The 27,780-nt window shown below is 33.0% G+C and overlaps 1 protein-coding gene across 3 annotated transcripts in view; it reads right to left on the bottom strand.

Annotated features, from left to right (window-relative positions):
* LOC115874400 (rap1 GTPase-activating protein 1) overlaps positions 1 to 27,780 on the bottom strand; it is a 409,062-nt gene that overhangs the window by 63,536 nt on the left and 317,746 nt on the right. Inside the window, exon 1 of one of the 3 annotated variants that reach the window (XM_030889569.1) lies at positions 7,356 to 7,730. The exons of the other annotated variants lie outside the window; for them this stretch is intronic. Coding sequence (XP_030745429.1) covers positions 7,356 to 7,418 — 63 coding nt within the window. The 5' untranslated portion in view covers positions 7,419 to 7,730. Of the gene's footprint in view, positions 1 to 7,355; positions 7,731 to 27,780 lie in introns of those variants that run through there. 3 annotated transcript variants of the gene reach the window in all.

The following is a 27,780-nucleotide window of genomic DNA, read 5'->3' on the forward strand; positions in this document are numbered from 1 at the left end:
AAGTCAAATAATTTAGCTACAAAATGCTTAAAAAAATCATCAAAATTGGTCCACTAGAAACAATATAAAAAACTTTAAAATACATGAAAATTTTAAAGTGCCCGTTTTTCGAGGCGGTGAGTGTATGTCATAATGGTGTTATTTTTAGCTTTCTTATATTGCAGAATAAAAGCCACCAGAGAAAGACCGCACTAATTATCATCCATCGTTCGGTCACAGTCATAAAATAGTTCCAGTGAATAAAGAGAAATATTTGAATATAAAGCGAGTGGAATAAAATAAATTATAAACACAAGGGCATATTGTGTTATCTTATGCAGAACTCTAAACAAGTTCGCCTACATCTAGGTGAAGAATCGCGTTTTAATGAATGCCGACTGCACAAAACGCACTCGTTAATGATATTTCAGCCTACTATAGCGCTATTTTATACGAGACATGAAAAAAAATGTGCTTGGTATATTAATACGTATATCGTTGGCGTCAGTTTGAATGCACTCGTTTGTATTTACTTGGAAAAATAATTCATATATAGTAAGGTTTATTTAATACTAATAGTTCAATGGCAATTTGAAAAGCTTTTCATCTACTAAATTAGAATTTACGAATTTATTATAAGCCTATTTTACTGCAACCTTTTCTGATTATTGCAGTACATTCTCCAGTCCTTCTTTTTCTTAGATCGCCAACTGGCTATGATGGTGCGTGAAACCGCACCTCTGAAAATTTCAATCGATGTTATTCCGAACCAACAACGCAGATCCTTAAGCCAGGAGTTTTGCCTTCTTCCCACTGATCTCCTGCCCTCAATATTGCGTTCAATGACCAGTCTCAGCACCTCGTATCGTTCACCCCTCATGATGTGACCGACGTACTGTAACTTCCTTTCTTCCACTGTTGATAGGAGCTCTTCATCTAAGCCCATCCGCCTGAACACCTCCTCATTTTTCACTCTATCCATCCAGGATGTCTGATTAAGTGTCTAACTCTCAGAGCCGTAGAGAAATACTGGAAAGATGTAGCAACGCGGCATAGGTATGCGCAGTTCGAGGCTTAGATCTCGGCTATATAGAGAAGAGGGTTTTCATGGAAGCAAAAGTACGTCTGGCCTGTTCGATCTTCGCCAAAATTTCAGTTTTGGGGTCGCAAGCGTCATTAACGAGGGTTCCTATATAGATATTTTATGGATGATACTTGTTCTACCACCTTCTTGTTAATTCTAAGGACAGTCTTTCCCGGTGTTTGGGGAAATACAATAAGTTGAGTTTTGTTAACATTGATGTGTAATCCGTACTGCATGCTATGTTCAACGATGCAGTCCATCATGTTCTGAAGGTGTAGAATGTTGCCAGCTCTCCAGTTCTACTATTTTAAAAACGTTTAATAACTTGGGAGTTAATAACTAATACAAAGCTAACTAATACTTTTATCTCAACATGGGTTTGTATCTCAACATTCTTCAACCATTTCATTTTCACAAGATCTGATAACTTGGGAACTGAACATTCCATATTATAGGTCTTTGTCAGATTCCTTATCAGATTCCTTAACTTTTGCTAGACTACCGCACTGACATAGAATGTGTTCTGCCGTTTATATTTTTTTTGATGAACAGAATCTGCACATGGCTTCTGTCATGGTCTTCTGGTATGTCAATACCATGAGTTTTAAATGCATATTGCACTTGCAATGTCCTGTTAGTAAATCCCATGCAATTTTGACAGTTTTTCTGTCTTTGCTTATAAGAACTGTCGTAAATTTTGAGAAATATAATAAATTAGCTTTATTTATCATTATTGGCTATATTAATTATTATGTTTTATTTGTGATATTCCGAGCTTAATATGTCAAAATATCCAGTATCAAGCGAGCTCTTAAACGTATGCAGTTAAAAAGATGGCCAAGTGGATGAAAAACTTGTCGATAGAAAAAATATATGCTTAGTATTTTAATATCATTGTTAGTTTAAACGAATATGTTTTGATTTACTAGGAAATATAATTCGCATATCGCTTTATCGTTGGCATAACTACTAGTTGATCGTTAATGTAAAATACTGCATCAATTAAATTAGCTTTAATGTAATCATTATCAGTTACATTAATTATTATTTGTTTGAACTAGTAGCGACTGCTCTATAATAGCTATGAAACACGAATCTATCAATATAACCTAAAAAGTCATAAAATAATAATAGGTTGATTCGTATCTAGCGATTCCTTCCTAGCTAAATAACAACTCTAGATTAGTTTAAGGAAAACCTTATACTCAAAAATAGCATAGATACTATAAGATATTTTCCGTGGTAGAGATGCCAGTGCTTAGAGAAGCTGAACAAATCACTAAAAGAAAATAAAGTCCTCCTACTCTGGGTGCCAGCCCATCAAGAAGCTTTAAGCGATTTCAATAATCGAGCGATCGCTCGAGCGAAATTTCGCTCTATTAAAAATATGGTTTTTCGCCCGTCGCTTGTATACTTACAATTCGTAACGCCAAGCAGTAAGTTGCGTGCGCGAGCACATATTCTTTCGGTGATGAATGGCAAGTAGCAAGCGACGAGTAATCGCTTGATTTAGTTTACTTTGAAGTATTGTCGATGTAGGTCGTAACATTTTGTAACGCAACGGATAACGCCGTATAAATTTGTTACCTGCAATGTATGTAGAAAATTCGCTCGGCTTTGTATCGAGTATGTCACATTAAAAACGAATTTCAATTTATTTCATTCTAGGATCGCTTGCATTCGTCGCTCGTAACTCGTCACTTGCATCGCTCGTTCATAATCGAGCGATGTCGGTTATTTCAATAATTGAGTACTCGAATTTTCGCTCGAGTTATCCCATCACTAAACATAATATCATATTTGATATACACGGTATAGGATCGACTTAGAATGACATTTAGAACCCATTCTTACCTTAATTTCGTTGTAATTTCTTTTGATTTATATGTTAGCAAAATTTAGTTTCATTTTGCCATTTTCTTATTTAAAATGGACAAAAAAGACAATGTAACACTCATATATCAAAAAATACTAAACCTCACTAAAATATGTTTCATCCACGGGTTCATCTTATTACATTTATCTTTTATTTTATTATTACATTTATCTTTCATTTTATACATTTTATCCTTATCTATTTAGAAATTGAAAGAACAAACTTCAAGTGATTTCAAGCCGATCGACTGAATCGGATTACAAGTTGCCTAGATACACGTAGTCACTGGGTCCTCAACGAACACCTCGATTGAAGCTAAGAAACAAGGCAAATGCAGATTCTGTGGGGAAAATGGGGAAACACCAGAACACCTCATCACTGAGTGCGCCAAGACGACAACCCTTCGTACCATGAACTTTAGTACGACTGATATCGGAGATGGAAAGATAACCTCTGTAAAACCGTCTCAGACACATATACGTATTACTTTTTACAAATATACTCAGGGTTCCCTATTTAACCCCGTGTGCAATTTCTGTGCCGTAAGAAAAAGACAACATAACCCAGCTCCATATTAAAACTGCATAAGTCTATTTCACCCGGATATGGATTGAAATGCGATTGCGCCAAACTCCGATTGATTGTTGTTTTAGTTCTGTTTGGATTACTTTTTATTTGTGCGCGTAAAAGAGTGATTTTGTTTAGTTTATTGTTTCCAACTATTTTTTGATATTTTTCCAACTCCAAGATAATGTTATAAATAATAAAAATATAAATAAAATTGAAGGTTAGGTGAAATGTCAGTCAACCACTTCCCTTTAAAAACATCGACCAATGAAAACTTCTTCAGGTGAGGCATGCTCAGTTAAATGAATATCCGGGTGAAATAGACTTATGCAGAATTCCATATTGTTCTTTCACTGTTTGGACTTCACTTTTTGGAGATTAGGCTGAGTATATTTGTAAAAAGTAATACGTATATGCTCAGACACTGGTTTTTGTCGATGCCCTGAGACTGTATAATGAGTTATAACTCAAGAAAAGGAGACACAATAGATCTGTAAGGTCGCGTGATTAACGCATTCTACATTCTACAAAGTCAATATTTACAGTTAAGTAGGACGAATCTGTTCTTAATGATGAATATGAGTATGTTAATAATGAACGCTCATGGTCCAGTGAATAAGGACACAATCGATCCCGATATGCAGATAATCTAGACAAGGTTCATTGTTACTTTTATAGGTTTAAATAAGCGTAAAAAGTTTTCTACTCCCTTATTAAATGATTGTGGCTCTCAAACTTTGATCGTTACTTTTTATAGAAAGCATTTCTACAAAACCGAATAGTAATGCAACTGTAGAAATACTGTTATATACCAGGAAATAAAACTTGGCCTCATTTCAGGTAAATATTTATATAATAGATAATGTAACTTTAAATAAATAGTATTTATTCTAGCGCTATACAGGATGTTATGAATGTAACGCTTTTTTAACAAGATCTGTTTCGAGGAAATATCTCATTGAAATCAAATAAAACTCCCACTATTTTTGAATTAGTGTTAATAAAAATTAATTGATACTTAATAGAAGTAAGCATAAAGATTCATAAGTAATTGTAAAAAAAATGAAAGCAGTCTTCAAAACAGAAGTGAAATTGGCAACATCTGAACAGGAGGTATATTAATACACATATTAAAGGTGCGTATTCATTATCCGAACGAACGAACGAACGAACGAACGAACGAATGAAAGTGCGGTATATTTGGACGGGGACCGAACGCATGCGGCCGTTCGTTCGTTCGTTCGCTCGACCATCCGTTTCGAGTCGGTACATCAAAGGCGTTCGCCAACAAATGCCTCCGGTCTTCTCGTGCGGTCCTATCGTGCGGTCCCCGTCCATACCACTAGCGAACATTCGTTCGTTCGTTCGTTCGTTCGTGCGGATAATGAATACGCACCTTAATATATCATATTAATACATAATTTAACAAAAAAGATTTTTTTTTCATTAGGTATAACATGAAAACACATAATTTGTTCAATATGATCAGAAATACATATATTTATATTTTATAGCCTAATTATAAATGGGTGAGGTTGTTTTATGGACGGATTAAATTTTACGCGAATAATATTGACAAATTTTACAATATAATTGGATTTATTAAAGGCGTGATATATTGTATTATACAGGGTCGTTCACGTTATTCGAGACGGAGTATTGTAGCCAAATGATTAGATATTTAGAAATTGTGAGATCGTTGGAAGACTACTAAAGCTACAATTTAAAATTATTTTCCAAACAGTGTCCTAAACAAATAAAAATTAAAAAGTTGCGTTTTTTAAATGGTACACCCTGTATATTAGAACATTTTTTGTTTCTACGATTAAAATAAAGGTAAATTTGATTAAGGTTTACCGCACTATATCCTTACCGTTTGTGAAATATTTACTGGAATTGTGAAAATGCAGTAACAATTTTAATTTTTTAATGCTTCGTTTCTCTAGGCGTATTTAAGTTAAATGGTACAATTTCATTACGCCATTTTTAGCTATCTCTTCAGGTTTCCGTAGAAAATGCATATTATTATAATTCAAACTTTATTAATCTATATTTATCAATATACCCCAAATTTTCAGAGTACCAGATACTAATATTGTCGATATAGTTCGCTAATTTCTTAGAAACCCCAAAAAAAAAAATTGTAAAAGAGCACCCCAGGGCCCGTATTCTGTAACTTTGACATAAAAAGGTTACTTTTTCAAAGCGGTGAGCGCAAGTATTCGATCAGCGAAACGCAAGGCAGTCGATTTTGGTATTTTCGTTGCCATACGTATCGTGTTCTGAATACGCGTTGAGCACATATTGGCAACATCACAATTTCTAATGTAGCTAATAGTCAAAAGTTGATAACTGACGGATATAACAATGAAAAATGTCAATGTTACGTGAATTTCATAACCTATTGTTGAGTTATGTTAAGCTATTTTTCTATGGATATGTCATTATTCTTATTATACGAGGGAAGTGTTGAAGACGCTTCTCAGCATTTTCGATGTTTTGAACAATATTTATAGCTGCCATGTCGTAAATTATCAATTACTTATTGAGGAATTAATAGAAGAAGTAGTAATTTTCACTAAAGAGCAAGATAACCCACAAAATCACAATTTTTTCGATTTTCACTGACAGTTCGACAAGCAAAACGATCCTTTAAGGCAACCGTTTTCAAACCGCTCAGCGCAATCAGTAAAGACGCTAAGCGCGTCAGATGAGAATACCGAAATCGTTAATTTCGTTAATATATAATAATCGTTAATTTGCGAAAATTAACGTCATATACCCAGTAGCGTAACATCAAATGTGAGGCCCCCCCGCAAGATTTTTTAGGGGCCCTTATATTAAAATAAAAAAAAACACTAAAAAACATCATATAGCTTTATGTAGGTATATCAAGTCATTTAATATATAAAAACAAAAATTTAACTTATTCCACATAAGAAAAAATAATAATAAAGGAACATAAAAAATAAAACATTACAAAATAAATCAACATAAAACAAAACTTAGGTACTAAACGAAAACTAAATAATAAAAATAAATAAACATAAATAGAATTTTTCTAATAAAAATATGATTCAAATTAAAATAAATTAATAGGAACAAATAAATGTAAAAAAAGGAACAAATAATGCGGGGCCCTCAAAATCACGAGGCCCCCCCGCCGCTGCGGGTGCAGCGGGGCCTACGCTACGCTACTGCATATACCCTGAGCGTCTAAAAGCGCTTAGCGTTTTCAAAGTTACAGAATACGGACCCAGATCCCAGTATTCGAACTACATCAATATTAAAAACTGAATTTAGTATGTTATATAACACCTTCTAAATTCTATTTTATTTTTTGACGAAAGCTGCTTGATCATAACTTATTAATATATTGATTTCCGCGATTCAAATCCACATTTATTTAGAATAACACTAGATATTACTAAAACATCAACATGTGGTTCCTTAACTAGATTAGTATTAGAAATAATATAAGAAATAAGAAAACACTTTATTAGAAAATATCATAGTATTTGTCTCTTAATATTAAACAAATATTTTTATCCGACAAATATTGTTTCTTTCTTTAAAATGTAACTTGCTTTAAATTACTTGAAAAACTATTTTTTTTAAATTGCCTATGTAGAAATTTCCTCCAATCTATCAAAAAAGTACAAGACTTGCAAGAGTCATGCAGTAAGATCAAGATCAAGACCAAGGGGGTATTGGTCTTGCATTTCCTTCAAGTGGCTCATTTTTCCTTTCTTAAAATATCGAAAGAGTTGCTTTTAGGTTATGTGTCCTTACACAGTCTGTTCAAAAGGTAGTAAGCTTAAATAACATTTAGGAAAATTATGTTTATACCTTAGTTCTCTTCGGCAATCGAAAATCGTCGAAAAACAGATCAAAACTCTTCCCACGTAACATTTCACTTCCTAACTAAGTTACAGGCTATACACCCAACACGACATTCACATAAATACGGAGGAAGCTCAATAAATTTGTCTAAATTATTAATTTTACACATATAAAACACTTCTTGTCTATTTAGGGAAACAGATTTCACCTACACTTTTCTCCGGTACGAAATCGATTATGGCAAATAATTCGCGTAGCCAACTATTATTTAAGACCGTAATTTGCTTTATATACAGAGCGTTTTACGTCAATTGACTGAGGAGCCGTTTAGCTGAACAACGCTAAATACCGATCAAGGATTCTATTGGATTTATTCTATATACACACACGTATAGCGAAAATAGAACTGAAAAAGTTACGGCGAATTATATTTTCGAATCGTTCTGTTTATCGACTGGTGCTACTATTATTAGACAAATTAGTTAGAGAACTAGATACGATGTAATTGTTATGTGCGTATAAGGTGAGCCAAACACTTTTGCAACATGTTGAGAATAAGAAATCCAGTAAATAATACAAATGTAGGTTAATTTGGAAATTAACAAAAATAAATATAACTGAATAAATATAAGTTACTATAACTCCTTTATAAGTTTCTATATCTATTATATGTATATAGCAACCATATTATAGTGGTCGAAAACCGAAATAAATAAAACTCAGAATCTAATGCAAAAATTGTCTCTATATAGTCAAAAATAGCAATATTTTATATGTTGAAAACGGGGACTTTTAAGGACTAGAAGACTAAATACACTAGTAATAGTCATCATCATCATCAACCACCCTGAAGTGTCCACTGCTGGACTTAGGCCTCCCTCAAATCTTTCCACTCTTCTTGGTCTTGTAACACTTGGATCCAGTTTCTTCTAAATCTCTTTAGGTCAACTGACCATCTTGTCGGAGGTCTGCCTCTGCTTCTGATATCATTCTGTCGTGCTGGCCGCCATTTTAGTATTAGCTTGGTCCATCTATCGTCCGTTCTTTTGGCAATATGCCCAGCCCAGCTCCATTTGAGTTTTTAAGCAGATATATAGCATCTGTTATTCGTGTACGCTGTTTTATAACTGTATTCGGTATCTTGTATCTTAGATATATACCAAGCATTGCTCTTTCCATAGCTCGTTGGACTACATGTGTAAAATACCCTTAATTGCGAAAAGGGTAAAATAAAATTCTAGTGGACAAACGCTTCAGATCCAAATACAAACCCCAACAGTTTACAAAACCTTTTAAACCATAAGCAAATAATCAGTATTTCAACATGACTAAATCACTTAACAGGCTTACTTGCAAACATATCTCCTTATTGGGCTGGGAAATAATTGAATTGGCAAAAAAATTAGTTTTTTTGGCCACTCTATACAAATTAATTGAACAGGTTGTTTACGTTATTTTTTCCTTTTTTCTCTTATTATTTAGTGCTAAGTATCAAACACATATTTGTCTTTTTATTTGCCAATTTCATTTTACTTTTTAGTGCCTCGAATTACTTAGGTGTTTTGTTAGCTACTAAATTAATGTAGATCATAATGATTAGAGTACACAAGTAACATGTATTTCATTATTTGCTTTTCCTGCAAAGAATGTTAATGTTTTTATTTAATTATAATAAAGATTAGTTTATTTTTATTAGTATCCTAATTAAGTGTTTATATTTAATTATATTTGTCTTTTTATGTTTAATGTAATCTTTTGATATTTTAATTTTATTGATTAATTTTTATACAGAAGATATAGTTTCACAAGGATATTTTGAGAAATAAAAGTGACAATATAATGCGACTTTTTGTTACTGCCATGTGTAATGTGTATCTCATATTTCTTTTCACATAAATACATTACTTTTATCCTAATAGTTCTCGAGCTTTAACAGATTATATTATTTTTATGAAAATCTGTTAAACAGTCTGTGAGAGCACATCTTTGTTTGTATACAGATATATCTAATACAAGGAAATATATAATATTTGTTTATGCAATATCCATTCGGGTATATAATTGCAATATTATCCCTATCGACCTATTTAGATATGACAAATGATATGTACTACTGAAATTTAACACGTATCACTTTCTATTTATTATGCCGTATCTGCAGTGTACGTTAAATAGCAAATATTTGCTAAATAATAATTGAATCAATGCAACATTTACAGTTTATTGAACGTTGTCTACTTAGGATGTTTAAGTATTGTTAGAAGGTACAAATAATGACCTACAAATTATAGTGTACATATTATCTCTCTTTGAGCTAAGCTGAGAAAGTTGAAGCAAAATATTTCACTTTGAAAAAATTATTACGAATATCTGGATGTCGTATTGAAGAAATAATACAAATGGTGCCACAAATTTTTACAGTACTTGATAGTAGTGATGGGCATTACGATTCTTTTTAGTGAATCGAATCACACGATTCAATTTCTCATGCTGAATCGACTTCTACGATTTGTTCATTTCAATGAACCACATGAACAATTTACGTTTCATAAAATCAAGAATCGTAACTGGGCACTACCGGCGATAATTTGGCCGGAAAATTACTTTATTTACTTAGGAACCAGAAAAAGAAATATACAGTTCTTTCGTTGGTCTTTCAATCCAAACCAAAACCTAACCAAACCAAACTAATAATATTAAATTATCAATCCAATTCAAATATACTATTTAATAAAGACTTCTTAATACCAAATTCATATTTTTAGAGCTCTAATTCCGAGTATATAATACCGCATGATCGAAGAAAAATGGCATCTAGTTGGCTTGGAAATGAAGATCGATGGAATTTCCTATATCATTTTACATATAAAATGACCGCGACTTTCATTTTATAACGCCATATGATCAGATGCCAACAATATTTATTTGGAGTTGCATAAAAACAAGATTTCGTCTTTTAGTCCGGCATTTAATGGTTTATAGTCGATAATATTATTTTAACGAAAATATTAACGTAAAAATTAAATACCTTACAGATAATCCCGTACTAAGCACAGTATAAATAAGTTGTTTTTTGTAAATAACATTCTTATCGTTAGCATTTTATGCCCATGATGTTTGTATAGGGCTTTTGTTCATCATCGCCGCGCCGTAGAAACGAACGATCGCATCGTGATCCGATTCAATTCTCACGATTCTTTTTTACGGCTTATCGTTCAAATCTTATGGATCCGTGCTGGCCACGATTCAATTGAACGAACCGTATGGTAAGCAAGGAATCAATTCTCACGACTTTTTGAACGAACGATCGCATTGTGATCCGATTCAATTCTCACGACTCTTTTTTACGGCTCATCGTTCAAATGTTATGGATTCGTGCTGGCCACGATTCAATTGAACGAACCGCATTGCAAGCAATGAATCAAAGACCAAGTTTCATCAATTGCTTCAAAGACCAAGTTTTCGAGAAATTTATAAAAAATCCCCGAAGATATTTTTTTATTGAACTTATTTTACAAGTATTCTATTTTTTAATACATCACATACATCTTTCTTTCAACAAAACTACTCAGTAATTTACATAAACAATGTCTATAATGGGTACATAAATTTCTACCATTGTATTTTACGTAAGAACCCTAATTAAGTTTCTTTAATTCTATTTAAAACATTTTAAACTCAATTTTTCATAACTTACTCAACCATGAGAAGTAACCACAAAACCCCCACGAAGGTCCACACTAAAATTTATCTGCTTTTCATTGTGTATGTATCTGTTGTTACATAACGTAAAATAGCTGGTGGTAGACACAACGAACGGCGAGGTTTCAAAACAAAAGTTTTCTCACCTTTTCTCATAGTTAAACTAGTAATTCGCTTGATAAATAGCGCCCGTTCTGATTCTACCGCGCCTAGTTGCTATCGGTTTAAAACAAACATGCTTTCCGCCTATTATTTTACGGTTTTCCACTTTAGAGATACACGAAACGAGTCAGTAATATATAAACAAGACACAAGGGAAAATAGAAATAAACCTTTTGAGGATTACATAAACAGTTCGTCTCGGAAAGTGAATTTTTGGAATTGGAAATTGACACTATTGACAGTTCATTTAAATAGCTATACTTAACTTTTACTAAAATTCCTAATAGTTTTCTTAAATGTCGGGAAATAACATGTAGAATGTAGAATGTTTGGAAGGGAGGTTAATCACCGCGACCTTAAAGATCTATTGTGTGTCTCCATTTCTTGAGTTGAACAAAAGCATAGAGCACATCAAGCAGTCACTGCAAATCCACACAATGCAAGACTTTAAAGCCAGCCAACAACATCAGATTCAAGAGTACGCCACGCATCACGATTATCGTAAATTCTTCGAGGCTGTAAAAGAAGTATACGGCCCAACCAAGAAGGTAGATGCCCAATCATGGCACAAAATGGCGAACTTCTATAAAAGAGGAAGAACAAATCAGAAATTGCTGGAAAGAGCCATATCCTTAACCAAGAAAACAACCCCAATATAGAAGCACTAAACACAATACCTCAGTATAACAGCCTCGATGTATTAGACATCCCAATAACAGAACAAGAAATAAAGGCCTCCATAAAACAGCTTCAAAACAACAAATCAGTTGGCTATGACGCGATTCCGGCGAAAATCTATAAGTGTGCAAGTAAAGAACTTACTGGTCATTTTAAGGCTCTCTTCGATGTCATATGGGAAAGCGTAGAGGTACCTGAGGACTTTCGCAACGCGAATATAGTGAATATATTTAAGAACAAAGGAAGTGCATCAGACTGCGGAAATTACCGGGGAATTTCACTATTGGCTATCGGAGGAAAAATTCTTACAAAAATTATGTCAATCCGCCTGCACCCATATATACAAAAAATCCTTCCAGAATCACAAACGGGGTTTCGTACCAACCGCGGCACCGTTGATTCCATATTTTCCATCCGCCAACTACAGGAAAAAGCAAAAGAGCAGCAGTCTAGACTTTATGTTGCATTCATCGATCTAACAAACGTCTCCTACATTGTGAGATGAAGTGCCTATTTAAAAATAGACATATTTATTTAAATTCAAAACATTCATTTTTAAGACACTCTGTATACATAAACAAAATTATTGATTTTTAAAATATTATTCACAAACTAGGGAGAGGGAAATCAGGCGACGGACAGAGGTGATAGTTGTTAGATAATAGCTTCTAGACTACCATTCGAGATGCATTGATATTATTTTGGTTCTTGAGTTTTGTGACAAAGAATGTTATTAAAAGTAAAGTAAAAGTTTTCTCATTATTTAACTAATGTAACTAAATCATATTATTTTGTTTTCTTGTTGTAATTCTGTTCTAAAGCTTTTTAATTATTCATTTGATCTGACAAAGACAATATATAACATGTGTATGCATTTAATGGAATCTAACTAAAATCGTTTACTGTTCCTTCGTGCCGATGTTTGTGGTTTGTGAGAATAAGAGCCTTGTTGAGTGTACTAACAATTTCTACCTTGCATGGGCGAATATCTTAGCTCGCAGAAGGCCAAACAAAAACAATAAATAAAATAATTCATAGAATAACTTACAATTTATTAAATTATAAGATATTGGCATCAAACCTTCAACTTTAGCGTCGATTCCGCAACAAGGGACTTCGTACCAAACCAAACTAACAAAAAACTCTTCAGTTTTGAACGATATAAATGTGGCATGTTTTGAATGTATTAAACTATAAACCTAGGTATGAGGACAGTTTCTATATCATTATTTCTCTTTTATTGAAGTTCACGACAGCATAGTTGGATTCTCTGGAATAGTGATCATGGTTTTCTCTGCCGTGCTCTTTTACATGTGAATTTCAGGCAGAGTACGGCACTCCTTTCATTTCATTTAATAAAATAAGTAGGGCTATTTACAAATTTAGCGTTTTATTTACATATCCTATTCTCCTCAAATTTCCCAAAATATTGCTTCTGTCGAGGCGCATCCGAGGTAATCACAATAAAAAAAATATTTAACACAACGTAGGTTCCTTTCTTTCTTTTAAATTTCTTATTATACAGTTGGTCAAAATATTACCTCTTCAACTTTGTTGACGAATTTGGGCTGTTACACTACAATTGTGAACAGAGATGCGCTTTGGGCAATTATGAAAAAGTTCGGAGTACCCAACAAATTTCTTACAGTGTGTAAAAGTCTCCATAACAACAACAAGTCAAGAGTGTCACATCATGGATCACTGGCGGTCTTTCTCTCTTGAATTGTTTGTACTTTGTACTGTTTAAAAGGTTTATAATAGACAGTTTGATTTTTTATAGAGAAATTATTATTAATGGAAATCTGACTAACAAGTATTGAGTAACTACCCTATATTGTTGAGAATTGTTCATACAGAGATTATTAATGCCAATTTGAAATTAACAAGCAAATGTTACAATATGGATTAGTTCGATAGTTTCCACCAAGTTGTTGCACTTGTTTGTTCTTAATCCCTCTACCGTCTCACGGTCTAATTCGTGGAAAATTTGCTGAATTAATTCCAAATCGGCTGACTAAATGCTTTATCCCATATTTCTCTATCTACCAGTGAAGCTGCAATTATCCAGGTAGTAAAATATATTGCTGTACAATGTTTTATTCTTACTACTGGAGTTTTCTTTTATGGAAACAATGCGGCAGTTTCAAATGCGATAAAAAATACAAAAAGAAAGGGTATGCTTCGTTGGAAATAATTAAAAACAGATATTTATCTACTAGCAGTGATCGAAAAAGCCTCTAAACTTACATTACTCTCTTATCTGATTCATTCGCCTTAAGGTTTGGCTCATTAAGCGTTTAATGTGTCGTTATTATTGTCTTCAGATAAAACATACGATATTTAAGAAGTAACGTTAATAGGTCTATATTAAATAATTTTAAAGCTACAAAATATGTTCTGAATAGTAATAATCTATATTGAATAAGAAAAAGGAAGATATACCGGGTGTTTCTCGAATGTGGATCACCCCTATAATTTTTAATTTTTTTTCAGATACAAAAACGAGAGTTGGCGTGTTAGTATCTTCTTCTTCTTCTTTCTCAGCCTGGTTCCATCCAGTGCTGGATATAAACCTCTTCTAGGTTTTTCCATGCTTCGCGATCTCTAGCCAATCTTATCCATTGTCTTCCCGCCACTGCTCTGACGTCATCGACCCATCTCTTTTTTGGTTCGCCCACATTTCTTGTTGTTTCCCTAGGTCTCCATAGGATGACTTTTTGGGGCCATCGGTCTGGATCCTGTCTTGCCACATGTCCTATCCATTGCCACTTCAGACTTGCCACTCTTTTAACAACATCTATTAATTTTGTTTTTTGACGTATGTGGGTGTTTCGTATTTTTTCGCTAATGGTGACTCCCAACATGATTCTTTCCATGGCTCTTTGTGCTACTCGTAGTTGTTCTGCTGTTTTTCGAGTAATTGCCATAGTCTCTAAGCCATACGTAAGCACAGGTAGAATGCAGCTGTGGTAAGCCTTTTTCTTTAGGTTGATTGGCACCTTTTTATCCTTGAAAATATCGCTCATATTTCCAAATGCCCAAACATGCTTCCACATGTTTGAAAACTTGAAAACATGTTAGTATAATATGACATAAATTAGGATTGATTGACGTATTCAATAAATGTTTTCGGTCACTTCCTGTTTCACCGGAAATGACTACAGCTTGATTTTTAAATGGCATCCTCGGTATTTTTTTACTTTATTCGATAGACACTGACACTTTGAATAGAATGATATATCATATGTCAACTTTTGACATTTTTGCCTAAAAAATTGTGTTTTAAATTTGAATCTAGAGTGCCATGGTTGTGTTCAGAAATACTAATTTTTAATCAAGAAGCCTTGGAACAAATAGATTTGATCGTCTAATGTTTTAGTGTTTTTTACGACCGGTTAAAAGATGCCCAAATCGTATTTTTAATCATATCTCAGTTTTTTCAAATGAAACGAGGATGGCTCATTATCATATTTGGAAAAAGCATTTTTTACGAATAATTTGATACCACACACTTGGTATTTCGAGTCAAATTTTCGTTATGAACTGCATTTTATAAGTTGACGTATTATATGTCATTCTATTCAGAGTATTATTTTCTATTGAATAAAGTAAAAAAATACAGGGGGTGTTATTTAAAAATCAAAAGTTGTAGTCAATTCCGGTGAAACAGGAAGTGACTAAAAACAATTGAATATGTCATTCAGTCCTAATTTATGTCATATACTAACATACCAAATCTCGTTTTTTTTAACTGAAAAAATAAAAAAGTTATAGGGGTGAGCCATTTTTGAGACGCACCCTGTAGAGTAACAACAAATTAAAACATTTTATTATAGTGAATTTACAATTATACAAAAATAATTGTAAAATTCACAAAGCGCTAGTAAATATTAATAAATTTAATAAAACACGGGTTTAAAGTTATAACATTTATTGTAGAGGTTACTAAAAAGTAACAAAACAGAACTTATATATGTAAGATACTCATTGCATCTCTTCTTGTCTAGAAGAACCTTACTGGAATTCTACGCCTAACCAAAATAGGAACAAAATTGCCATTAATATATTAAATATATTAATTATAATAATATATAAATTAATGTTTTTCGTGTCTTGTCCTGATCGGTTATAAGATGCCCAAATCGTATTTTTAATCATATCTGAATTTTTTCAAATGGAGCGAGGGTGGCTAATTACCGTATTTGGAAAAAGCATTTTTTACGAATAATTTGCTACCATACACTTACTTCGTATTTCGACTCAAATTATCGTTACGAACCGCATGTTGCAATTTCAAATAAACCATATGCAAAAATGTCAGTTGACATATGAGATGTCATTCTATTCAGAGTGTCATTTTCTATCGAATAAAGTCAATCGTAAAAAATACAGAGGGTGCCATTTAAAAATCAAAAGTTGTAGTCATTTCCGGTGAAACAGGAAGTGACCGAAAACAATTGAATACGTCAATCAATCCTGATTTATGTAACATACTAACGTCACAAATCTGTTTTTTTTTATCTGAAAAAATAAAAAAGTTGAGATGTGAGACTGAACACTTTCTGCAATGAGACTTTCCAGAAACACCCAGTATAAATATCTCATTAGTATTTTGAAATTATCAAGCAAGTGCTAGACAAACATAGAGCCCATAGAGGTTAAGATTGTTTCATAGTTCAGAGTTTCCACCTAATGCTCGTAATTTCCTTCCAACAATACTATTCCTAATCTCCTATATCGTCCCAGGGTCTAATTTACAGAACATTTGCTAAATTAGTTGCAAATCGACTGACTAAATGATTTATCCCGCCTTTCTATCTAGCTAGGAAACTGTAATAATTCTATATACATATGTACTTAATAAATAAGTAAAACCTAATTGAGATCGACAATGCAATGTTTGCTGTAGTGTTCTTTTTATGGAAACAATACAACACTTTTAAATACGGTTAAATGGTTAAACATATACAGCATTAATACCAACTTAAAATTACCAAGCAACTGCTACAAGATAGACTGGTTTGGAGGTTGAGAATTTCCACTAAGTTATTACACGGTTTCTAATCTCTATGTCCTCCCGCAGTCTAATTTGTGGAAACTTCGTTGAATTAATTCCAAATCGACTGACTAAATGCTTTATCTTGTCTTTCCCTATCTATTCTAGAATCTGCATTTATTAGTAAAACAGTGGCTAAAACGTAATTAATGGACGATGTTTCTTCCTACCTCTAGAATCTTCTTTTTATGGAAACAAAACAAAGAAAACAAAACAAGCTGAACAAGGATACAAAAAAAAAAGAAAAACTTTGCTTCGTTGGATGTAATTAAAAACAGATATTTTCGAACAGTGATTGGAAAAGTCGCTAAAGCTACATTGCTCGTTTATCTGATTCGTTCGCCGTAAGGTTTTGCTCATTAAGCTTTTCATGTGTCGTAATTACTGTTTTCATAATAATATAAAAGAAATTTAACAAGTAACGTTAATAGAAAAAGTAGAGAATTTTAAGGTTACAAAATATTTTTTGAAAAGTTATAGTTTAGCGATTTAATAAGTAAAAGGAATACATATACTACAAATATTAAGTTAATTAGCCATATAAAGATCTTATTATTATACTTTGAAATTATAAATCAAGTGCTACAAATACAGCCAATAGAGGTTAATATTTTCATAGTTCAGAGTTTCCGCCATACTGTTACATTGTTCCTAATCACATAGTATACCGTCCCAGGGTCTAATTTGTGGAATATGTGTTGAATGAATTCCAAATTGGCTGATTAAATGCTTTATCTAGCTATCTTTCTCTATCTAGCCAGGCTATACTGCAATTATTCGAAACTAATGAAACACTCTGTTTTAGAAACAGGACATGTGGCTAGGATGACAGATGGACGGTGGACAAAGAGACTTGTGGAATGGAGACCGAGACACGAGGCCTATAGAAGCAGAAGACGACCTCCTAGTCGATGGACAGATGACATTAAGAGGGTGGCTGGAAACTGGATTCAAGTGACACAAAATAGAAAGAAATGGCTAGAGTTCAGGGAGGTTTTTGTTCAGCAGTGATGGACGGTATACGCTAAATGATGATGAATGAAACACTAATTTAAACATAATTGATAAATAATGCAATTTTTCCTGTATTTTTTACGAAAACAATGCAATATCTTTAAATGTGGTTAAATACAGCATATTAAAGCCACTTTGAAATTGCCAAGCAACTGTTACGACATAGACTAGTTTTGTGGTTGAGAATTTCCACTAACTTATTACACGGTTCCTACTATGTCCTCTAGAGGTCCCACAGTCTAATTTGCGGAAACTTGGCCGAATAATTCCGAAATCGACTGACTAAAAGCTTTATCTTGTCTTTCCCTATCTATTTTCGAATCTGTATTTATTATAGTAAAACAGTGACCAAAACCTAATTTATGGACGATACATTTGTTTACTTCTAGAATCTTATTTTTAAGGAAACAAAACTACAATACAAACATAGAGTAACAATGATACATTAATTAAAAAGACTTTTCTCGTTAGAAATAATTAAAAACATATATTTACCAGGTAGTGGTCGAAAAATTCACCACACTGTTCGTTTTTCTGATTCATTCGCGGTAAGGTTTCACTCAAACTTTTCGTGCTGTTATTATTGTCTTTTTATTTTTTGTAAGTATTCTCGACCGTACGAATGAATAACAGTGATATATTCTCGGGAAGCAGTTTGTTCTAAATCAAATTTTGAAATTTAACAACGTTGAAAGTAATTAAAAACGAATATTTATCTACTCTATTCGCATAGATCGGAAAAGTCTTTAAAGCTATACTTTTATCAGATGAAAGTGTTCGGCTCCGTAAGGTTTTGCTATTTAACATCTTCATGTGACTATTATTAAATGATGTAAAGACAACACTGGCCGAGTTTCTAAAGTTACAGTAATAAACTATTATCAATTAATTAACTAGAAAGATGACGTATGATAAAATAAAGAAATACATCATATACAATTCTTATTAATGACACTTTCAAATTATCATGCAAATTATATAATACAATATAATGTTAAAATAGTTCTATAGATGAAAGTTTTCACCAAGTTGTTAAACTGTTTCAAGAGAAACTATTAGAGACAGAGTTTACCAAAAATGCTTTTTATAACTACTAGCGGGTAAATGAATTTCTAGATATATTACGAATTTCTTTGGAACTTTAGTTTCGGAGATATAAATTTAATCGGACCTTTTTAAAAAAATTAATTTTATTTTTCAGAAACTATTAGACAGAGTTTATCAAAAATGCTTTTTATAACTAGTAGCGGGTAAATGAATTTGTAGATATATTACGAATTTTTGCGGAACTTTACTTTCGGAGATATACATTTAATCGGACATTTTTAAAAAAATTAATTTTATTTTTCAGAAACTATTAGAGACAGAGTTTACCAAAAATGCTTTTTATAACTACTAGTGGGTAAATGAATTTCTAGATATATAACGAATTTTTTTGGAACTTTAGTTTCGGAGATATAAATTTAATCAGATCTTTTTAAAAAAAATAATTTTATTTTTCAGAAACTATTTGAGACAGAGTTTACCAAAAATGCTTTTTATATCTACTAGTGGGTAAATGAATTTCTAGATATATTACGAATTTTTTTGGAACTTTAGTTTCAATCGGACATTTTTAATAAAATTAATTTTATTTTTCAGAAACTATTAGAGACAGAGTTTACCAAAAATGCTTTTTATAACTACTAGCGGGTAAATGAATTTCTAGATATATTACGAATTTTTTTGGAACTTTAGTTTCGGAGATATAAATTTAATCGGACCTTTTTAATTAGTTACTTAAATTGGCGAAAAATATCTGAATTAACTCCGAATCGGCTGACTAACTGCTTTACCTCGTCTTTCGTTATCTACTCAGGAAAGTGCAATTATCCGAAACATAATAAAACTGTGACTAAAACGTAATTTTATCAAGTTACGTGGACGACATTTATCAAGTGACGTGGATAACAATAGCAGAGTTTTGTATAAAACCAACCAAACCAAACCAAACCAAACTTTAAATCACCCTGTGTAATAATTTCGTGTGTAAATTTTTATAAAATGTAATTCTACGGTCAGAACCATGTCTCCAGAGCATTTTTTGGATCATGTCAATACATGCATTGGTTAATTTTTAAGAGCAAAATGAACTTGCCACCAACAATTTGCAATGTTTTCAATTATCATTTCATTTTGAGTTATTTTTCAATATGACAAGGCGGCTATGGTGATTATTGTGAACAATATACTACTATGAACTGACCATCATGTTCGACGTTTGGGAAATGCTTGACAGGCGTTTTAGAGGTCGCGAAGCGGTACTAGCTTCATTAAGTGAATAAATAAATACATCATATACAATTCTTATTATGACACTTTCAAATTATCATGCAAATTATACAATACCAATGTTAAAATAGTTCCATAGATGAGAGTTTTCACCAAGTTGTTAGACTGTCTCTAAATTGGCGGAAAAATATCTGAATTGATTCCGAATTGGCTGATTAACTGCTTTATCTCGTCTTTCTTTATCTATCGAGGAAAGTGCAATTATCCGAAACATAGTAAAACTGTGACTAAAACGTAATTGATGGACGACGCTTTTTCCTACCTCTGGAATCTTCTTTCTATAGGAAACAACGCATTAGCTTTAAATGCGGTTAAGAACACCGACACAAAAAACGAAAAGAAAAACTCTGCTTCGTTGGATGTAATTAAAAACGAAGATTTATCTACTCGCATTGATCGGTAAAGCCTCTATGCTAGGCCGCTATTTTATCTGAGACATTCGCCGTTTGGTTGCGGCCATTAAGCTTTTCATGTGTCGTTAATATTGTCTTCAGATAAGAAATTCGACATTTATCAAGTGACGTGGATAACAATAGCAGAGTTTTGAAGTTTGGTGTAGGAGTTATAAATATAGAAATTGGTCGAGTAAATAAATCAGGAAAATATCCCTGAAAAAAGTATGTATTTTTTAAGAAAGATGCAACAAAAATAGAATCAACAAATGGAGTGATGTTCATTGTATTTTCTTTGTAATTGTAATTAACACAACATTCATAAACATTGTTTCATTGTATTTTCTTTTTATCTATTCTATTACCACAGATGCAAAAAAACGCAACGGAGAAATTTTTGGTCAAATTTAAAGTGTTAAATTTTTGTTATTTTTAGACCTATTTTCATTTTTTAGCAAGCTATGTATAATTATATCAACTTTAATTCGTAAACTCAGTTTTTTATAAACTTTAGTGTTTGGCATATTATACATGGTTAATCGAGGGGTTGTTTTTTACCCTAACTTTAAAACACCCTGTGCAATAATGTCGTGTGTAAATTTTCCTAAAATATAATTCTACGGTTAGAACCATGTCTCCTGAGGATTTTGTTTTTTGGATCATGTCAATACATGCCTTGGTTAACTTTTAAGAGCAAAATGAACTTGCCACCAAACAATTTGCAATTTTTTCCATTATAATTTCATTTTGAAGTTATTTTTCAATATGACAAGGCAGCTTTGGTGATTATTGTGAACTATATACTACTAGGAATTGGACATGCTTGGCAGGCGGTTCAGAGGTCGCGAAGCGGTACCGGCTTCATTAAATGAAGTTCGCTTGGTTCTTAAAGGAAAATGGGAAAGCATAACGCAATATGATATGTGCAGCCTCAATGCGACAGTTATAAACGGACGTATACATGCAGTTACAGTAGCCAAGGGAGGCAATATAAAGTATTAGGGTATTTTTCTTCTGTTTGTATAATTGAATATTACAGATATTTTCTTTAATATCGTTAGTTCTGAATCGTTATCATTATGAATGTTTGTTAAAACCAGGACTGTATTGTTAATCTTTAACGTTTTTTTTTTAATTTAGTATAGAGTATACAATGCAGCGTAATATGACTTTACGACAATAGTCACTAAAACCATATCGCCATATTAAAAAACTACATGAAAAAGTAATAACTGAAAATTGGAAAATGATCGTGATCAGTTCATTTCGCTCTTGTAAATTAACCAAAGCATATATTGATATGAATCAAAAAACTAAATGCTCAGGAGTCATGGTTCTGATTGCAAAATTATATTTTAGAAAAGTTTACAAATGAAATTATTGCACAGGGTGTTTTAAAGTTAGGGTAAAAAACAACCCCTCGATTAATCCTGTATAATATGCCCAATACTAAAGTTTAAAAACAATTAGTTTACGAATTAAAGTTGATATAATTATATACAGTTTGCCAGAAAATTCATGAAAATAGGGCTAAAAATAACAAAAATATAACGCTTTAAAAATTGCCGATATTCCCAAGAAATTTCAGTAAGAAGTATGTACACACCTCTACAGAAACATTTATATATACATGGATTTCATCATCATTAATTTGATATAATTAATTTAATTTATAAAAAGCACAAATTCCTCGAAAACATACACCATTTTCATGCGATCAAATATCTAAACTCCAATTCCTTTTTTTTATTAAATTAATTTAACATTCTTCGTAATTCCTCCTACAACCATACTGAAATTTTCGCTTCTACACAGTTCCGAATCAATTATGTTTTTGTTGGGCGACCTGTTTTGTCTCTTTTTTTGAGGATACGTTTTGCGGATAATTGCAGCTTCCTGGATAAAGCCGGCGCTCGCAGAACGATTCCAAATTAATTCGGCTTTTCAGAAACTATTTTCCGCGAATTAAGCAGTTCCCAAGAGTTGCGGCGCGATCGGAGGTGCATAGATAAAGAGGCGGTTGGCTTAAAACATGTTGCGTTTGGAGGGAGAAGGATGAAAATAGTATTTCTTTGAGCAAGACTTCGGTATAAATATTAATATTTTATTCCTTCGAGGACAAAGAACTTTGTAGAGATTCTTACTTCAAAGAGACTGAAATAGATATGCGGTCTATCCTAAAGCTTATTCAAAATTTATCTGGAATAAGCCCATAAAGCGTGGGAAAGAAAATATAGGGGGAATGGAAATCGTTCTTCATAACCATTCCACTCTATTTAGGGGTGTTTTGAAAGAGAACACATGAAAACATGATCTCATTCAAAAAATATAGATACAATATAATTTTTTCTTATGCCATGCTTCAAACGTGAAATTATACAACTACTAGACTATTACTGATGAGCTTCTACCATTTGAAATTCTTATTTCTGAGGATTTCTGTTTTCAGCACTTCTACATGCTATATACAATACAAACTATCCTAAACTACGCAACTTAGATATGCTTGAGTGTATTTTTTACAAGTTAGATGAAAAAAAACAATGCAAGCTCGAGATTGTACCACAAGGACTACTGCAATCGTTTTCCTTTTCAGGAAGTTTAGATGGCTGAAAAGAACACAATGTCATAGCTTTGAATAAAAACAGTCTCTCTAACTGTTAATCTTTTTCAATGCGGCTTCCTGTGGGCTACCCTAGTCTCTGACCATTGGATGTGGTGCCAATTTAACCTGCGATTTCTGATTTTGAGACCTCTGCGCTTAGTGTGTTTCGTAGAGCGTTTCATAAGTCTAATTACTAGTGGACTTCTACTTCTAGTATGTATATCCAAGTTTTCCTTGATTTAAGTAAGAACAATCTTCGAATTGTCACGGGGTTTTTAACAGGACACTGTCTCCTCAATGAACATCTCAGTAGATTGAAGCTAAGAATCAACGGCGAATGCAGATTCTGAGGGGAAAATTGGAAAACACTCGGGAAATCACCAGAACATCTCATCACTTAGTGCGCCGAGACGACAATTATTTGTGCCGTAAACTTTGTTACGAATGATATCGGAGACGGAGAATTAACCTCTGTAAAACCGTCTCAAACACTGGTTTTTGACAAAGCCGTGAGTCTCCATATATTCTATATTCTTCTACATCCCCAGGTAATATTTTGCACAATCACATGTTACTTTGTTCATTAAAAGTATATGGTAAATGTCATCGATCCTCATTTCCACAAGTCAAGTCCATTTCACTAGTCCGGAAAAGTAGCAAAATACGCGTTCGGTTAAAGTTTTATGTAAAACTGGCTAGATATTTTTACAAAAATGAAGAAGAAAATTAAAGATGAAGGATTATACTATATCCCTATTGTAGCACATTTTTAGACAACTTCTTTATTTTTAAAATTTTGATGGTCAAACATCAACAAAATATTTCTTATGTTTGGACTAAATTTTCTCGAAAATAAAGACATAATTTAAAATTTCGGTACAATACGGAAATAGATTGAAGTTTTTTGATTACAATGATATATAATTTTTATGGTTTTGTAACAAACTGCTCGCTATTTTATGGCAAATGCTGAAGCTCTGCAAACCTTAATCAAGCCTTAATTAAAGCACGTGTGTTTGGAACTTTGGGTGTGGCTTAACACGAGAGGATCGGGCTAAGCCTTAGGCAGATTTCTGAAATATAATATATATTTTCTTCGGCCACACACCCGCTTTACCCGTCCCCTCAGAGCGACCCGAACAGTACAGTAATAGTACAGTGTAATAGACTTTTAGGACAGTTCGAATATCAAGTACGCTGTCTGCCGATACACGGGATTTTTTTCAGATACCTTTTATGTAATAACTTCATAAAACACTTCTTTTAGAATAATTTAAGCAGAAACAAATAAAATGCTTGTTTAGATTTTGTTTGCTCAAAAAGTGTGTATATCCTAAGCATAGCTTATAGCAGCTTCTGATCTGTCAGTCTCAGTGAAGCAATCTGACTGATATTTTACTAAATGAAGGAAAATGAATGACGAAACATGACGCGCTTGTTACACATTTCATTTGTTGTATAGATTCAGTTGCTCTAGATATCTTTCGTTGATCTTGTAAACATAACATGTCAATGTACAAAATTAACAATCTGTTGCTATTATAGCGAGAAGAATGTGGAAATTTTTCTTTGAATGTGGTAGACAATGATTCAGAATTGAAACTAAAAAAAATTCGTCTTTATTTATTTTAACTTGCATAAGATTTCGGTCAAATATATCAGTGAGCCTATTGGTTTACACTCGATAACGATAAAAAAGAACAAAAGTAGAAGTAGCTTTTACTTTCAATAAAAAACATGTTTCACGTTCATTATCTGTTCAGCAATACTGAATCATTGAGACTGTTTCAGTGAGACTAATAGGTGTTAAATAAATGGTAATTTGCCCCACAGAATCTGTAACAAAATTAATCTTTTAAACTCTATTTCTAGATTTATTTTAATTATCTTGAATATTTTTAAACAGCTACATATTTTTTATAGACTGACGAAATGCTTGATATATTAACTTTCCTGATATATTTTTTATCAACAAGAATTTACAGTATTTTTTAAACGTTTGGCGAAAAAATAACGCTTCTGCATTCTGAAGATACTTAACCTGTCTACGCTGAAAATAAGCTTCCCGCATTTTAACGGAAAACTCGAGACAAATTTCCACGAAAATCGAGTCCAATAAATTCCATTCAAACGCTGCTGCGACAACATGACAGACGCCGCGCGGTTGTCTCGTCTTTTCAATAAACGGCAATAAACGCTTTGCGACGAAGAAATTAAGAAAAAAAGATGAAGAAATGCCCACGACAAAGTACCGTTGACGAGTCATCCTAGTTTTGCTCGGGTGTACGTGTACAGCATCATCTTCACGGTCGCATCTTCTTCACTAGGTCACTAGTCTGCGTAAAAGGGAACGAGCCGGTCACTCACTAACTGTACAGAGCGATGCACTTGCTATGTGCCTTCCGTCTGTGTGGAGAGTCGATTATGAGAATTATGGTCTTCCGTTTCTATTACGGGAGTCTATTACGCCGTACTGTTCGGGTCGTTATTTGCAAAAATCTTCAAATTAGTAAAATTTATAATACGGCCCAGAGAAAGCTACAACTAAAAAAACGGCAAAAATGTGATTGCCTCATTGTCAAATTCGATGTCATTGAAAAAAAACAGTTTCTCAAATATTTCCTTTTGTTTTGAAAATTTGGTACCTATACCACATTTAAACAAATTTATGTTAAAGTTTAATCACATATTATTCATTTGTATATTTATAGTATGGAAAAAACCGATTTGTCTTTTTTGATACAAACGCAAAATAAAGAAAGACACGATCTTAACAAACCAAACCAAACTACCGCCAAAGCTTGATTCAAAAAAGAATAGCGATAGCCAAATAAAGGGTACCTCTTTTTCAGCTATCGGCATTGATCTATTGCGTATTTAATCGGATTTGAATCTACGCTTCTTTAAACGGTTTTAATTTAATCAAAGGAAGACCATTGCTTAATAGTTTTAACGTTGATATTGTTTTGTTGTTGAAATACAATCTGCTTTTTAAGAGAGAAGATATCTAGATTGTTAGTATCGTTAGTAAATAACCGAAGAAAATATCAGTTTAATTTTAAAGCTAACCAGATGTGTATACAAGATAAATTAAACGTTAACTATAGAATACACTTTAGAATTAAACTTTGATGTTAGAACAGAAGATAAATTTTATCCACAGTACATCAAACAGAATATTCAACTACTCCAACTCCCAGTGGAATCAGTGGTTAGCATACTAAGAATGTACAATATTTGAGAAACTCACTGTAGTATGGAAAAATAATTGGAATATAGAAACGTTTGCTCAGCAGGTAAAAGACAATACAATAACGTGGTATACTGACGCTTCCAAAACCAAAGCAGGAACAGGGATCTGTTTAGGTCGAAAACTAAATACTCCAACCAGTGGGCACTACCATACAGCATCCTTCAGGCAGAAATCTATGCTATTGAAAGATGCGTATAACTTAGCTTAGATAGAGATCGGAAAGAATTGGATTAGATAAGAATAGGAAACAAGAAATAGCCATCTTATCCGATAGTCAAGCAGCATTATTAAAAGCTCATCACTCAGTGACCATTAATTCGAAGTTGGTCAAAGAATGCTTAGAGAAGCTGAGCAAATTAGGTAAAAATGATAAAGTCCTCCTACTCTGGGCCCACCAAGGGATAGAAGGAAATGAAAAAGCAAACAATCTAGCTAGAAAAGGGGCTAACACTCCAGAACTGGACCAGAGTGGAAACCGACTTAAAGCGGAACTTAAGAATCTGGAAGACTTCATCCCGTACCTCGAATGGGAATCCTCCAACAGTCTAAGACTTTGGACGAAATTACTCAGAACTTATGACCGTGAGAAATCAAAGATATTCCTTGATTTAAGTAAGAGTAAGAACAATCTTCTGATTGTAACGGAGTTCTTAACAGGACACTGTCTCCTCCACAAATACCTCAGTAAATTGAAGCTAAGAAACAATAGCAAATGCAGATTTTGTGGGGAAAATAGGGAAACACCTGAACACCTTATTATTGAATGCGCAGAGACGACAACCGTTCGTGCCATAAACTTTGGTACGGCTGATGTCGGAGATGGAGAGCTGGTCTCTGTGAAGCCGTCTCAGACACTGACTTTTGCCAAAGCCCTAAGACTGTATGATGAGTAATAACTCGTTATAACTCAAGAAAAGGGAACACAATAGATCTGTAAGGTCGCGGTGATTACCGCCCTCCTATACATTCTACATCCAAAGTACACCAACGCATTATTTCGTCACTACTCCAAACCCTAAGCGCGTTAATAAATGATTAAAACTCAGTTAATGAGATGATTAATAACGAGTTTTAATTATATTATGTAATTTGATAGCGAAACGTATGTCGAAACTAATTTCAAAGCATTTTGCTGTAATGTATTTGTATTGTATGCTGTATACGTATGCTATAAACTTATGTGTAATATTCTATCCTCGATAAATACATATTGAGATTTAAAGTATGGGCAAATATTT

The sequence above is a fragment of the Sitophilus oryzae genome, unplaced genomic scaffold (assembly GCF_002938485.1).
Source record: "Sitophilus oryzae breed Bouriz unplaced genomic scaffold, Soryzae_2.0 scaffold_1274_pilon_pilon, whole genome shotgun sequence".
Lineage (NCBI taxonomy): Eukaryota > Metazoa > Arthropoda > Insecta > Coleoptera > Curculionidae > Sitophilus > Sitophilus oryzae.